This window comes from Giraffa tippelskirchi, chromosome 5 (genome assembly GCF_054371585.1).
Source record: "Giraffa tippelskirchi isolate mGirTip1 chromosome 5, T2T-mGirTip1v1.2.pri, whole genome shotgun sequence".
In the NCBI taxonomy this organism is placed as follows: domain Eukaryota; kingdom Metazoa; phylum Chordata; class Mammalia; order Artiodactyla; family Giraffidae; genus Giraffa; species Giraffa tippelskirchi.
Window position 1 is genome coordinate 90,430,495 of NC_137279.1, and position 16,532 is coordinate 90,447,026.

At 37.4% G+C, this 16,532-nt stretch overlaps 1 protein-coding gene and 1 long non-coding RNA gene across 2 annotated transcripts in view; one reads left to right on the forward strand and one right to left on the reverse strand.

Annotated features, from left to right (window-relative positions):
- LOC145504627 (uncharacterized) overlaps positions 1–16,532 on the reverse strand; it is a 110,534-nt gene that overhangs the window by 14,902 nt on the left and 79,100 nt on the right. Inside the window, exon 3 of the long non-coding RNA XR_014052340.1 lies at positions 13,380–13,489. This is a non-coding gene — a long non-coding RNA (uncharacterized LOC145504627). The remainder of the gene's footprint in view (positions 1–13,379; positions 13,490–16,532) is intronic.
- Positions 4,313–5,287, forward strand: LOC145507781 (olfactory receptor 10X1-like). The gene has a single exon (XM_081495186.1). The coding sequence runs from the start codon at positions 4,334–4,336 to the stop codon at positions 5,285–5,287; it is 954 nt and encodes a 317-aa protein (XP_081351312.1). The 5' UTR covers positions 4,313–4,333.

Here is a 16,532-nt window from a genome sequence, read left to right on the forward strand (position 1 = left end):
AACAAAAACAAGTTCACAGACAAAACAAACTAACAAAATTAAGGTTACCAAGGGGAATGAGGGAGGGATAAATTAGGAGTTTGGGATTAATAGATACAAACTACTATATATAAAATGATAAACAAGTTCCTACTGTATAGCATTGGGAACTATATTCAATATCTTGCAATAACCCATAGTGGAAAACTATATGAAAAAGAAAAAAAATATATATATATATATGCACATATATCTGAATAGCTTTATACCAGGATCTAACACAACTTTTTAAATCAACTATATTTTAACAAAAAAGACAAAAATTCAAAGTAGCTGTTAAAAATATTTTCAGATACCTGAAATTAATGATTTAAGAAATAAAGGAAGCTATCATGAAATGATAAATACAGAATATGAATAAAGAAGAGAAATTTTTAAAAATAACTAAATGAAATGCTGGACTTGAAAATTATAATAACTGAAATTTTTTAAAAATCATCTTTGGACTCAGCAATGATAACCTTAACTTGAAGATGGCAGACCCAATTCTCCCACCTGTGACTTGTATAACCTTGTGAAGTTTAACTGTCTTCCTAGCCCCACAAATCATGAACTGCTTGTCATTGCACTTTTATGAGAAAGCAGTATACTGTTTCATTTCAATCACTTTAATTTTGGGGTCTTGGTAGTAAGGCTGTAGCTACATTGAATTGTTAAGATAATTAAATGATATATTTATAAAATTTTTCATAATGTGTCCAGTATATTATAAATTCTTGGTAGAAGATAATCAGACATAATTTTCTCCATCCCTAGGGAAAAGTACAAAAGTATCTCTTTCTGTTTAATTTCTCATCTCCTTCCCCCTTCTGAAACCATCTAGTCTTTCTCCCTCAAGAACACTATACTCTTGTGATTATTTTCTTGGCCAGCATTTGGTGTTTTCTTTCTTTGTTCCATCAATGGCTATATCTCAAGCTTTTCCTGTTCATATTCCTCTATTTTGGTAGATTATGTTTCTCAGGTGAAATCTATCAAACCTGCTCTCATTATATTTATTTTTTATGACTACAAAGTTCATCATCTGAAGACAGACATAAGACCCAGGCCAACACTTCTAAATTTCTGTTGCATACGTCTGCCTCTTCTTTGAGCTTAATGTGTCAAGACTAATCTTGTTATTGATTTTCTCTTGATAAACAACCTTCTATGTTTTCTAAGATCTAGCATCTCCTCACAACTTTAGGCTAAAAATGAAAACAGAACTGCGATTCTCCTACTCCTTATAGCATCATCTAATTTTTTAAGGTACAGTTGCTTGTAATCCTATTATTTTTCAACAACAACAAATTTTATTGCAGAGAGAATACTTCTTCTCCATGGCATCTTCTCTGACCTTTGATCCAGTTCTTCTATCTTGTCTATTCAATGTTTGGGTCTTCAGCTCACTACAGTGCAATCCCCTTTTCATCTGTAGTATCTTCTCTCCTCCATCAAAATATTAATCCCTGTAAGAAGAAACTTTACTCATACTTTTCTGATTTTGCCCACTTTAAACACAGTGAGCCTTTCTTAAATGCTCAGGGTTGACTGAAAACAATACACAACTCAAAAGCTGAGAATATGCTTTATTTGGTGAACTTTCTAAGGATAATAGCCAGGTTTACAGATTTTCAGATAGTTTTTAGATACTGTTCTGAAGAGGTAAGGGAGGAGCCAGTATATGTAGAAGTTTTGCTGAAAAAAAATGTAGCTGAAAAATCAAAAGATTAGTGCTAACCATAAAGAAACCCCAGTCATCTGAAATCAATTTTAATGCCTTTCTGTAAAAGGGAAGATGTAAGAGCCTGAGATCAATTAAATTATTCCTTTGGTATTCATCTTAACTATCAAGGGCCAGTATCCTGAATTTCTTCATTTTGAATTCCCCTCAGGGTGTACCATTTGTGGGGTGGGATTCAGTGGCTCATGACTTGATGGTTTGAAGGCAAGAAACATTCCTCATTTACTAAAAAGGCAGACAATACTTTTTGTTCACACCATTAATGGACTCTGTGACTAGAGCGACAAAGTGTGTTTATGGTGAGGGGAAGAGCAAATTGAATGAGCATTAGAGATACAGTTTATTCCACTCTTCAGCAAAACAAAACTAAGAGAGTAGCAGGAAGCCTTGGTTATGAGCAGCATATAGACTCTGCAAGTTTTAAATCCCCAGAGACTCCCAGAAGACAAGTCACATATTATACAAACCCCAGTAACTAATGAGAGCAAATTACAAAGTTGAGTGAGAAAGTTCTTTTCCTCTCTCTGATGAAGAAGAGAGAAATCCCTGAGGGTCTCTTAACCAGAAACAAACCTCTAGAGCTGAAGAACTTCAAACAAGTGCTGAGCAGATAATATCTTCAAAGTGTTAGAAGGAAAGGCTCTAAGCCATTGTAATTCAGTGAGTGCTGGGAACTGATCATAGCACATGTGGCCTAAATTCACACCTCATGTCAGAAACTCTGGAACCATAGAAAGCTGAGGGGCATAGTCAGGACCTCTTTCCTTACTTGCCAGGTGGGGAAATTTGAAGCTGGAATGTACAGAAACTTTCCCAGTGTCACTAAACTAGCAATGATAAAGTTAAAAATCTGGAGTCTTTGACCAATGATTTTCATAGTAAGTTGATCTTTGCCTTTTTGGAGTTATGAACAAAGCATTTTTCCAACAATGTGAAGACTATCATGTAAGAATATAACTGATACTGTATTGGGTTTGGAGCCCTGGTAAAATACACAAGGTAAGAAACTATTCTTGTTATGGTTTGACTGTTTTCTTCATAATTAATTCACTACATTTTCTTCAAATTTACTATTTCTCTTTGACTCTAAACAGGAGTGTATTTTTTTGTCAGTGGATCCATATTCCAAACTAAATTTGAGACAGTTTGATTTAGCAATAACTTCAGAGAGAACTGAAGGTAGGGTGAGGTAGAGTGCCCTCAACCCCTTCACAAACACAAACACCCAGAATATGCCAAAAGTAGAAGGAGATTCTGATATTCCTATTCTACTGAGTATGATTCTCCAAGTAGTCATTTATAACACAGTTGGGTAAAGACTGGATAAGGAAGGGGCTACTTTGAATTTGAATCACTGATATTTTGCATTTTCAAAATTCTTCTGAGTTTAACTGTCTGTGAAAACAAATTTGGGAGGCCTGTCTTGGAAGGAATATGGCCTACTGTGTGAAACCAGGCTGTTCTGCAAGTACTGAGTTAGGAAAAACTTGGGTTTACACCATGGAGCTATTAAAACAACTTCTTATTCTGCCAATATATTTTCTCTTTGGGGATCCTAGGTAATTTTAGTTTACAATCCATAAAACTTCCTTGTTATAGAGTTATTGTAAAGAGTCCTGAGAATTTAAGAATCTCAGCTTTTAAATGGCTCTACAGGTAGAAGGAATTCTTAACAACGACTTAGAGATAAACAGAAGGACATGGTCTTCACTTTTGTTTAAGAGTTCAGGTCCTAACCAATTTCTCCAAGAAGGGATAATGACATTGGGATTCTCTTATAGTTGTAAGTCATTGTCAAAAATATAGTCCCAAAATAGCTAGAAAGTTAGCTATCAACCTTCACCCCTTAGATACATAGACAACATTATACATAGAAAGTTTCTGAGTCAGACAGTGACTCTATTAACTACTTGATAGTTTTTTCAGGTATAGAGTCAAATCCAAAGCTGAATCACCAAATCCATCTGAATTTCCTTCATCTGGACATGAATTAGAATATTTTCTGTCCTGTTAGTATTATGGGCCAGTAAAATCATTAATAAGGGCAAGAAAGAGCTGTAACAAGTAATGAGTATTTGTTTACAGAAACAAATAGTATATTGGAAAAAAAAATCACCTACATACACATGGTGAATTGCCAAACTAAATGATCTATCAGAAATTGTAAACTTGGACTTCTCTGGTGGTCCAGTGGTTGGGAGTCCACCTGCCAATGCAGGAGACATGGCTTGATCCCTGGTCCAGGAAGATCCCACATGCCACAGGGCAAATAAGCCCGTGTGCCACAACTACTGAACCTATGCCCTAGATCCTGCGTGCCACAACAAGACAAGCCAACACAATGAGAAGTCCACACATGCAACTAGAGAGTAGTCTCTGCTCGCTGCAGCTAAAAAAAATCCCATGCGCAACAAAGAAGACCCGGTACAGACAAACATAAATAAATAAATAAAATGATTTTTAAAAAAGAAATTGTAAATTTCACTATTTATCTATTTAAACCAACATTTCAAAGAATAATGGAAAATTTGATATTTATTATCTTTCTTTCATATTTCAGAAAATTCAACAATGAAGATCAATCAGACAATCTTGAAAGAGTTCATTCTTGTTGGTTTTTCTGTTTACCCACATGCACAGACATTCCTCTTTGTGGTTTTCTTTTGCCTCTACGTTCTCACCCTCACAGGTAACCTGACCATCATGGGTCTTACCTGGGTGGACAGACGTCTTCACACCCCCATGTACCTCTTCCTTAGCACACTGTCTTTCTCTGAGACCTGCTACACACTGACCATTATCCCCAGGATGCTGGCAGATCTCCTGGCCAAGAAAAGAAGAATTTCGGTCATAGGTTGTGGCTTGCAGATGTATTTCTTCTTGGGGCTTGGTGGCACTCACTGTATCATTCTCACTTTGATGGGATATGATCGTTTCCTGGCCATCTGCAGCCCTCTCAGATATCCTTTGCTTATGACCAACATGGTGTGTGGGAAACTTGTGGTCTCTGCTTGGGCTGCTGGCTTCTTTATCTCTGTGACAGAGATTGCATTGATATTCAGGGGCTCTTTCTGCAATCCCAACCTTGTCAAACACTTCTTCTGTCATATGAGGGCTGTTGTGAGGCTGTCCTGTCTAGACAGTGAACTCACAGAATTCATTGTAACAGCAATCTCAGAGTCAGGCTTGATGGGTACCTTTCTGCTCATTATCCTCACTTACATTTTCATTCTTTCCACTGTCCTCAAGATCCCTTCAGCTGAGGGCAAGCAGAAGGCCTTTTCTACCTGTGCTTCCCACCTCACAGTAGTCATCATCCACTTTGGTTTTGCATCTATTGTTTATCTGAAGCCAGGAGCACCAGGAGGAGATGACACAATGATTGCAGTTCCATACACTGTCATCACTCCTTTCCTCAGCCCTCTCATTTTCAGCCTCAGGAATAAGGACATGAAGAATGCTTTCAGAAAGGCCCTTGGAAAGACACATTTCTTGAATAAGCAATCTTGGATTACTGATACATGACTGAATGTTCTCATAAGTCAGGAGGCATTTACCCTGTGACATGTGAAGTCTGTACCATTTACCTTTTTCCAGAGGTTGGCATATGGGGATCAAGTGACTGAGTCTGGGCCCTACGCCTTGACAAGCACTTACTTAGCTTGTAAAGAAAGGTGTCCAACAACTACTATTCTCTGTTCCTGCAGATTTTAGGCTTCTATCAATGAATCTCTGGGTGCACTTCACTTTTGATGCAGTGGGAGAAGCAAGATTATGGAAAGAAAAAAGCAAAATCTTTGACCATTTCACCAAGAAATGCTTTCAAAGAGCTAGAGATGTAAAAGTTGAAGAATTTTTCTAGATAATATTGTAAGAAACTGATTTGTTCCTTCAGGATATAAACCATTTCTGATACGAGATATAGCACGTATAAATTTTCAACTATGTGTAAAATATATATATATATATATTTGTTAAGTTCCATGCCATACTATTAATAATTTTTAATAACTTTGTTTATGATCATGTCCTTCTAACGACAGAATTAGATACTAGATTCTGACTACACAGGATGTTTTGGAACAATGATTCAACTAAGTAAATTGGACAGTAAAGTCTATATGTTCTAAGTCTATGGGAACCTATCAAAGGATGAATATAAACTCTACTTTCTTTATGATGAGGGCATTAAACAACTAACCTTAAAAAAAATGCCTCAATATTGAGTGGCTTAACAAAAAAGTGTTTTGAATAATTTTGGCAGACTATAGGTAATGAAGGTAATAAGGTATACACAGCACCAAATATTTATTTCACCTGCTGCTGCTGCTAAGTCACTTCAGTCGTGTCTGACTCTGTGTGACCCCACAGATGGCAGCCCACCAGGCTCTGCCATCCCTGGGATTCTCCAGGCAAGAATACTGGAGTGGGTTGCCATTTCCTTCTCCAGTGCATGAAAGGGAAAAGTGAAGTGAAGTTGCTCATGTGTGTCCGACTCTTAGCGACCCCGTGGGCTGTAGCCTACCAGGCTCCTACTATACTAAGGACTGGTGCATATAAAATATATAGAAGCTTTGGAATAGTTTCTGACCTACATTATTTATGGGGATGTTCTAAAGATAAGTAGATAATGGGTAAAAATTATTATGCACTTACCCCACTCAGATTATCTATTGCTATGACTGTTTTCTTCCCTGGGACTATTTTTGTAACACAGATGCAGGCAGAATATTTGCCCTTTACATTTGTGGACATTGTTTTCGTAGTATTTCTCCCATTTTTGTTCCATTCCTAAAAACTAAAAGCTAGAAAATATCTAAATGTTTAGAAGTCAAGAAACACATTTCTGAATAAAAAGTAAATCAATCAAGAAATCCCATGGATATTAGAAAAAATATTTGAACTGGAGGAAATAAAAATACTACAAGTCAAAACTTGTGGATGTCGCTTTTCAGTGCTTGGATGAAATATATACCATTCAAAATATATAGCATTTAAAATGTTCATAGGCTGAATATTTATAAGATAAGCATTCACTTTTAAAACTTAGTAATAGCTAAGCACAAAAAGACTGTGAAAAATAATATTCCTTGATGAAATTTATGAAGAATAAAGACAGAAGACGCAAACATTCTTCAGAATGGAAATCTGGATGTTTCTCAGGTCATATAGACATTAAAGATAAGAGAATTCTGTAAATTATGTTATGCTTATAACATAATTTGAGAATTTAAACTATCTGGGAAAAATCCTATAAAATACATACTAAAACTGACATAAAGGAAAAAAGTTATTTAATTCTCAAGAAAATGAATTTCAATTAATATTTTTGTTGAGTCCTGCCCTAAGGCCACAAGTGCAAGGCCTTCCATCAAGGTCACATAAGTAGAGCCCAGAACCAAGGTTATGTCTGGAGCTGACTGAGAGCCTCTGTAACTGTTGCCGAAAGGCCCCCTCATCATCAACAGCAGGCTTCCTGGCTCCAAATTAACAAAAGCGCCCACCCCAGTAGTCACCCAACTGTCCCCTAACCAATCACCTAATGCCAGTCCCCCAGCAGGAACTTTCTTTGCCTTGAGGCTACAAAAATTGGCATTGCAGGTGGATTCTTTACCAGATGAGCCACTAGGGAAGCCCAAGAATACTGGAGTGGGTAGCTTAAAACTTCTCAAGTGGATCTTCTCAATCCAGGAATCAAACCAAGGTCTCCGACATTGCAGGTGTATTCTTTACCAACTGAGCTATCAGGGAAGCCCCAAAATTGGCTACTAACCCACAGAGAGTGTCAGCTTTCCTTGGTCTATCAGGAGGTGTTGACCCACTTCACTCACAGTGCCCACATTATCTCTGTTCTTTGTTCTTAGTAAACTGATTCCTTACTGAAATACTCTGTGTCTGGAAATTATTTTCCAACCCACGTTCAAACTGTCCCAATACTTATCACATTAAGTATCTGGGTCCTTTAATGTCACTGATAGATTCTGCCAAATTCTTAAAGTGGAAATTACTCCAAACTGCACAAAAAGATTACATGGAATAGATAAGAGTAAACACCACCAACTAATTTTTTTTTTTTTTTTTTTTTTGGCTAGTATAAACCATATACTGGGGCTTCCCTGGTGGCTCAGTCAGTAAGGAATCCACCTGCAATGCAGGAGACCCAGATTTGATCTTTGGGTCAGGAAGATCCCCTGGAAAATGAAATGGCAACCCGCTGCAGTATTCTCACCTGAGAAACCCCATGGACAGAGGAGCCTGGTGGTCTACAGTCCCTGTAGTTGCAAGAGTTGGACACAATTTAGCAACTAACCACCACCAAACCATACACAATATCTTGAAACCTCTCCCAGGAACATAGATGTAAAAATCTCAAGTAAAATAAAACCAACCAAATACATATAATCAAGTTCAATTTAGTTCAGATATGTAAACTTTTCACATTTGGAATTCATTCAGTGTAATTATCAGAAGAAAAAATACTAATCATGAGATTATTAACTGATACAGAAAAAATCTTTTGATAATATTTAATATCCATTCAGATGATAGAGAAAAAAGCTTGCAGTATAATAGAAATTAAAAGGAAATTCCTTAAACTAATGAAGATTATCAAACTTTTTACTTTATGGTAAAATACTTAAATCTGTCCAGGTTAAATTAGGAACAAGACAAGAAAACTTCTCTCATCAATTCTATTCCATGTTATTCTAGACTGTCAGTAAAGTAAGAAAAGAAAAGAAATAAAATACATTAGCTTTATAAAGAAAGACAAAGGGTCATTTCTTTACGATATGGTATGTTAGAAAATCCAAAATAAACTGCATGCAAATTATTAGAATTAATAATCAATATACTGCTGGATACATGAACATAAATCAATTGTAGTTTCTTAAATTAACAATTATAATGTAATATAAAAGTGTATACTATATGTAAAGCTTTAAAACTTTCAAACCCCTTGGAATAAAATTAATAAAAGAGAGGCAAACCCTCTACAGAGAAATTTGGAAAGAATTACTAAAATAATTTTTTTAAATATGTAAATTATGAGATATATAATTCCATGGGTTAGAAGACTCAGTGTTGTATAAATGTCCATTCTTTCCATACAAATATATGTTTCAAGAAAATCCCAAGGGAAATTCTAATTATTTCCTTTTTTGTACCTGAAAATGATGAAGTATATTAAAATTTATATGGATTTACAAGTAGCCAAGGATGTGGGAGTTGGATGGTGAAGAAAGCTGAGCGCCGAAGAATTGATGCTTTTGAACTGTGGTATTGGAGAAGACTCTTGAGAGTCCTTTGGACTGCAAGGAGATCCAACCAGTCCATCCTAGAGGAGATCAGTCCTGGGTGTTCATTGGAAGGATTGATGTTGAAGCTGAAACTCCAATACTTTGGCCACCTCATGCGAAGAGTTGACTCATCGGAAAAGACCCTAATGCTGGGAAGGATTGGGGGCAGGAGGAGAAGGGGACGACAGAGGATGAGATGGTTGGATGGCATCACCGACTCGATGGACATGGGTTTGGGTAAACTCTGGGAGTTGGTGATGGACAGGGAGGCCTGGCGTGCTGCGATTCATGGGGTCGCAAAGAGTCAGACACGACTGAGCGACTGAAATGAACTGAAGGTATTCTTGAAGAACAGTTTAGCATTATTTGTTTTTACCAAATAACAGTTCTCATTATGCAACTGCAGCATGTTATTGGCACAGGTGACAAATACAACAAAAGAATTGAAGAACGAGTTTCCCCAAATTTACATGCACATAAGTAACTAAGTTTTTCCAATCATATGTAAGAAGAAATAATGGGTGCAATGTCTACATGTCTCCCTTAAGAGCAGCATCTCTCTTTCTGCTTTCCTGATGGCTAGGAATGGGAAACCAGTACTTTGAAATCCTAAATAGAAGCTTTATCTTGAGAATGGCAGAACCACTCTGTGGCTTATACAACTTTGTGATGCTAAGCTGCAGTGCCAGCCTTGCCTACTGTGAACTGATCGTCACTGGTGTTATATAAGAGAGAAATAAATTCTGTCTCATTTCAACCACTTTAAGGCACTTGATAATTGAGACTGTAGCTACATTGTGTGAAGATAATTAAATGATACTTTTCTTAAAACTTTAACAAAGTGTCCAGTGAATGACAATTGTATATATTTTTCCAGCATCCATTGGAAAAAGTATAAAAGCACTCCTTTCTGCTTCACTTCATTACTAAGGCACTTTCTCTTTGTTCTTATCTCCCTCTCCTTTCTGAAGCTATATACCCCTTTCCCTCAAGAAAACTGCTCTTATGATTCTTTTCTTAGCCAGCTTTTGATCTTTTCACTTCTTTAGTCTACCAATAGCCATTTTTTAAGATCTTGTTCATTTTTCTCTCTTTTTATAATATCTGGTCTTCTCATTAAATCTGTCAAATTTACTCCTGTTATATTTACTATTTTTTAGTACTTAAAAGTTAATAAAGATTGGCAAAACCTAACCCAACATTTCTAACTTATTGCTGTATATACCTGCCTCTTTTTTGTGCTTAGTGTGTCAAGGCTGAATGCATCACTGATTTTCTTATGTTGTTCCTCCTTCTGTATTTTCTAAGAGCTAGCATCTCCTCACCCTTCATTCTAAAATCTCAGAAATACACCTTATAGCATCATCTAATCTGACGTTCTGGGACAATAGCACTGAAACATATATATTATCATATGTGAAACAGAACACCATTCCAGGTTCGATGCATGAGACAAATGCTCAGGGCTGGGGCAATGGGATGATCCAGAGGGATGGGATGGGGAGGGAGGAGGGAGGGGGGTTCAGGATGGGGAACATATGTAAACCCATGGCTGATTCATGTCAATGTATGGCAAAAACCACTACAATATTGTAAAGTAATTAGCCCCCAACTAAAATAAATAAATTTATTTTTTAAAAAAAAGACTATAGCTTAAAACCCTATTGTTTTGCTTCCCTTATAGCTCAATCGGTTAAGAATCTGCCTGCAATGCAGGAGACATGGGTTCAATCCCTGGTTTGGGAAGATCCCCTGGAAAAGGAAATGATAACCCACTCCAGTATTCTTGCCAGGAAAATCCCATGGACAGAAGAGCCTGGAAGGCTACAGTCCATGGGGTCACAAGAGTCATACACAACTTAGTGACCAAACCACCATTTTGCAATAACAACAAACTTCATTACAGAGAGGAGTAAAAATTATTTATATTAGGTGGGTTCACTCCCCAATATTGCATTCTAAACAGGATATTTTTGGCCTCTCTTTGAACATTTCCAGTGATAAAGAGATTAACACACACCTTTGGCCACCTGATGCGAAGAAAGAGCTGACTCATTTGGAAAGACCCTGATGCTGGGAAAGATTGAGGGCAGGAGGAGAAGGGGACGACAGAAGATGAGATGGTTGGATGACATCACCGACTCAATGGACATCAGTTTGGGTGGGCTCCAGGAGTTGGTGATGGACAGGGAGGCCTGGGGTGCTGTGGTTCATGGGGTTGCAAAGAGTCGGACACGACTGAGTGACTGAACTGAACTGATAGGAAATAATCTACCCCATTTGGGACAGTTCTAGTAGACTGGGAAGTAAAGGCACTGACAGGACATGAATGGCAGTCAGACACCCAGATTTATGACAGAAGAAAAAAAAATATTTTGAACAGATTCAAGTTTGCACCAGGAATCATGAATCTGAAATTACTCCTTTGCATACCTTCATCCAATTATCCTGAGGTCTTCCTTATGTACTCTCCAAGCCCAGTTCTATTTTAAAAAGGGTATAAAAGGGGGCAAACAAGAAAGAATGCTTTCCTCTTTGGAGCCTGTAGACTTAAGTATAGGAAATAAAGAATCTCTCCCTTACACATACAGACAAGTTATATAAATGCAAAAGTGGACAGAGTTTGACAGATAATATTTTCTCAACATTTAATAGCTTAGAGAGATTGCCAGAATTAGTCCTTAACTCGCTTACTTTATTTTGTAATTTCCTTAACAGAATTTTAGTCTTGAGTTAGCTTTATATCTGTCTAGTATGCAGACAAATAGCCTCTTTAGCACCTTTGAAAATAGAATTTGTAGAAGCACTTCACAGATGACACTCTGGCAATGAACTCAAGGACTTTATCCTGCATTCCTCCAGAGCTATGTCCCTCCAGATTGTGTTCTTTCATTGAATCATGGATTTCCTAGAACAAATGGTCCCTGAGGTGACTTGGACATAGTCTTCTTAGGGAGAGGTAAATCACCATGGCAATATGTCCTAAGGGACTATATCCTAAAAATGTGATTATAAAGGCTATCTACTGCTGCTCCTGCTTACTTAAGAAGTAAGTTGTCTTAAGCCACCTGCCAAACCTCTTTCCTGTCATGTCACACATTACTCAGAGGCCAGCATGAGACATCAACTTTATTGAAGAGTGGCTGGGGCTGCCCACACCTGCTTGACAGAGAAAGGTAACTAACTTACTGATAAACATCCTAAGATTGGTATTTGAGTGAGTGTAGAGGACTAGCAATCAAAAAAAAAAAAAATGAAACTCTATGAAAATGTTATCTTTACTCAGGCTAAATACCTTCAGATCCTTCCTCAATTCCCTTTGGTTTTCTGATTCCTCGTAATCCTGAGAAAACTCTTGGTTTGTTCAGATGTTCAATTGGCTTAAAAGTCTCAAAAAGCTTAGCTGTCCAAGCAGCTCATGCCTAGTACCCTGTTCTTTTACCCATCTCCAAATATTTATTATTAAGGATTTGGTGCCTGAGAAATATACATTTGAAATGTTCACAAATGTAAGAATGTTCTTAAGCTACATAGTGGTGAAGTGTTGGAGATCTTGCATGTGATAGAAAAAAATATGAAATTGTGTATGGAAAGGGGGATCCAGAGAGCAGAAATTGATAGTAGAAGAGTCAGACACCAACTTTGTATATATTCAGAAGGTAGCACTCCTTGCCCTAAGACCATGTCCAAAGCTATACCTACTACTTTCAGTCCATATCTATATATTCCAAATTTAAATGAGATTTTAAAGAACTATTGGTTGAATTTTACTGTCATGCACAGATGGGCTCAAACACAATGCAACATAATACGGCAAAACAAAGCATGCTTTGTTTCAACCCGAATGAGTCAGTTTATCTGGCTGTATACTGTACTCATGAACATCTACCAATTTCCATGGAAGATGTATAGGATAACAATTTTGTTCCTATATCTCCATGAACAGATCATTTGACTTTACCCCAGCTCCACAATTTTCTAGATGTATGATCTTGAAAAAAAAGTCACTCATCTTTCTGCCATTCATAGAGAACAAAGTGCTTAAACTCTTTAGGCCCTTATGAGGATTAAGCCAGCATATAAAAAGTACTAAGTACCTTGAACACACTAATCAATTTTATTTTTATGTCTTCTCTGAATGCCATATGGACACAGACTATGATAGTCATGATAGTGATTCCAGACAGGAATCAGGACTCTCAGTTGTTGATTCACCAAGTTCTTTGCTAACTGAGTTATGAGTATTCAATTTGTGATGATCAAAGAAAGACATCAAAGAAAACAAAATAGACTTAATTTACTCTGAAAATGAGATATACCTGTGTATAGGTCTCTTCCCAGTTTGTCTCTGGACAAGTGTATATGTAGCTTCCTGAAGAACACCATTAGGGGCCAGGCAATTTATTGTTCAGCTTCATTTATGTAAGATCTATGAAGTAGAAGTCAGACAGAAATCAAAGAAATTATGCTGGCATAAATAGACATTTAAGGTGATCCAAGTCACCCCATCTAGCGAGGAAAACTGGATTTCAGATCTACAGACCTATAAAGTCACTAGTTGTTTTAAAATATTGAGGACGTTTGACACTCTGGCCAAATCATTCTCACCTAAATTGTCTCTTTAATTGTCATATAAGCCAATGATTTAGGAATGACAGATACCATCACCAGCAGTAGCAGCATCCTTATGTAATAAATTAAAAAAAAACAGGTTAAGCCACCTACCTCTGAAATAGAAGAGGACCCTTAATTTCCCCAAATTTTAAATTGTTGCTTTATTTATTAACTCATCCAATAAATAATTATTGGTTACATATGATATGCAAAGCACTTAGTGAGGATAGAGAAGTGAGTTTTTCCTATTCTTGAGGAAAAATCCAGGAAACTACATAAATGCTCCATAGGTCTGTTAATAGTCATAGTCACAACAACAGATGTGAGTGGTCTACTGGACAAAGTCATCACAGAAGAACTGATATTTATAATGTTTACCATGTGCAAAGGACCAGAAGTAGAAAACAGAGTGGTGTCTTAAAGAACTTTGATATGATTGGAAGATAGACTAGTGGTTGATAGATGTGGAAGAGAAGGTAACCATGAAAGGGAGCATTTGAGAGTAAGCAAAAGATGAATTGCATGATACCATCAAAATAATTTAGTCCTGAGAAGACCTATGGATAAAGAGCTGCTCTTGGTTCTAAAGGGAAGTTCAATGAAAAAAATCTTAGAAATCTTTGTCACTAACTATTTTTTGGAACCTAAGCTGTCAAATGAGAAGTGTGTTTAAACAGCTTATCTCTGTGTGATTGCCAAAGTTTCAGGTTCATCTGCCCTGTGCTGTCGTGGTGGTAGAATGCTACCCTGATGCCACAAAAACCCTGAAGTGTCAATAAAGTGTTTCTCCAAGAACGACAAGGGAGAAAACACATTGCCCAGAAGTTAGAGTACACAGAAAAATGGTGGGGGAAGTGGGCAAATAACACAGGAGTTAAAACCATGCATTACACTGATATAGTCATAGTTACCTGGGGGATCTGAATACTGTGGTATGGAAGGTAGATTGGAACAGGGTGTAGAAAATGGGGAGAGACAATATCTGGCAGGGATCAGTGGCCAGAGTTGCAATGGCTAGAGAATAAAATCCTTGGCAATAGCAGTGCAGTCAGAGTAGCAAATAGTGATCAATTTTCAATAACTGAGCTATAACACTATGAAGATTATGATTAAAGTAATACTGAAGAGTGGGCAGGAGTTAGGGTCATGAGCACCTCTGGGCACAAGGGACCCTTTTTCAGGCTTGCATTTGAATCAGCAGACTATTTAAGCCCCTGTGGTCTGCAGAACAAGACAGGCTTCAGAAAAGAAAAATAAAATAAAAAAGGAAAAAGTTTGTGAACCAGATGACGATTTTCCAGAGTGCTTCCCACTCTCCACTCTATTTTCTAGCAACTCTCCTCTGTCCCTCAGGATTGATCTGGGGCAAACTGGAGCTTCAACCAAATTTCATGCAGTGCTACAACTAACGAGAACTGTAGTTTGATTTCCATTTGTATAATTTATAAAATCTGTATTTGAATGATACAAATCTTATTCAAGATTACACAAATCAAGACAAACTCATTCCACTAATATTTTCGAGTGTCTATTGATGCTTTTGAACTATGGTGTTGGAGAAGACTCTTGACAGTCCCTTGGACAGAAAAGAGATCAAACCAGTCAATACTAAAGGAAAGACTGATGCTGAAACTGAATTTCCAATAATTTGGCTACTTGATGTGAAGAGCCAACTCATTAGAAAAGACCCTGATGCTGGGAAAGATTGAAGGCATGAGGAGAAGGGGACAACAGAGGATGAGATGGTTGGATGACATCACCAACTGGATGGACATGAGTTTGAGTAAGTTCCGGGAGATGGTGAAGGACAGGCAAGCCTGCTGTGTTCCTGTCCATGGGTCACAAAGAGTTGGACACTACTGAATGACTGAACAATAACAACTATGTCCTAGGCACTGCTCTATATACTGAGAATAGAGCTGTGAAGACAGGCCCATATTCAGACTTTGTCATTGCTCAATCTACTTCAGTATCTGAATTCCCTTACCACAGCTCTTGGGAGTTTCCCGTCACCATTTTTGAATTTTTCCCATATTGGATCATTATCTAGCTCCAAGGCATGTTGTACTTCCTTCTTATCCAGTTCCTAAACTTACCACCTCTCCAGACTCTCTTGGAAAATTATGTGTGTGCTTAGAGGCTCAGTCATATCCTTCTCTTTGTGACCCTCTGGACTGTAGCCCACCAGGCTCCTCTGTCCCTGGGATTTCCCAGGCAAGAATACTGGAGTGGGTTTCCATTTCCTCCTCCAAAGGATCTTCCTGACCCAGGGATAAAACCCTTGCCTCCTGTGTCTTCTGCATCGCAGGCAGATTCTTTAGCCCCTGAGTCAAAAGTTTCTAACACATTAGATCAGTTTTCCAAGCCTGGATCATTGTGCACTAGAAGATGCAAAAAATATTCCAAGATCCAGACATAAATTGTTCCAAGGGAATCATTCCCTGATCTTCAACTCCACAGTCAGCTCTGCTTAAAATGTATTTACTTAAGAAAGTATTTCTTCCCCTTTCCCACATTCCTTTCAAAACCTTATCTTCCTTTGCATAACTGAATCTTACGAAGTGGAAGTGCCCCAGAATGAAAGTTTGTCAGTGCCAATGTCAGTGATGAGAATATGAATGACTGGATAGTGCATCCTTTTGCAAGTCATGGTTTCCAATATGTTCCTTTCAACACAACTGAAATGGAAGCTGAATGAGTTGTCAATTAATAGGTCAATAAAAACAATTTTGATAATAGATCAGCTAATAGAAATTTGAAATAATTTAGTGTTTTTACTATAACAAAACAAATTCCATTCCCTGAACTATGGCATACGAATATCATTTATTTATGTAAATTAGTTTGCTCAGTGTTTG

Excerpts from the sequence above, each read along its gene's own strand:
- LOC145507781 (XM_081495186.1), top strand. The coding sequence starts at position 4,334 with ATGAAGATCAATCAGACAATCTTGAAAGAGTTCATTCTTGTTGGTTTT.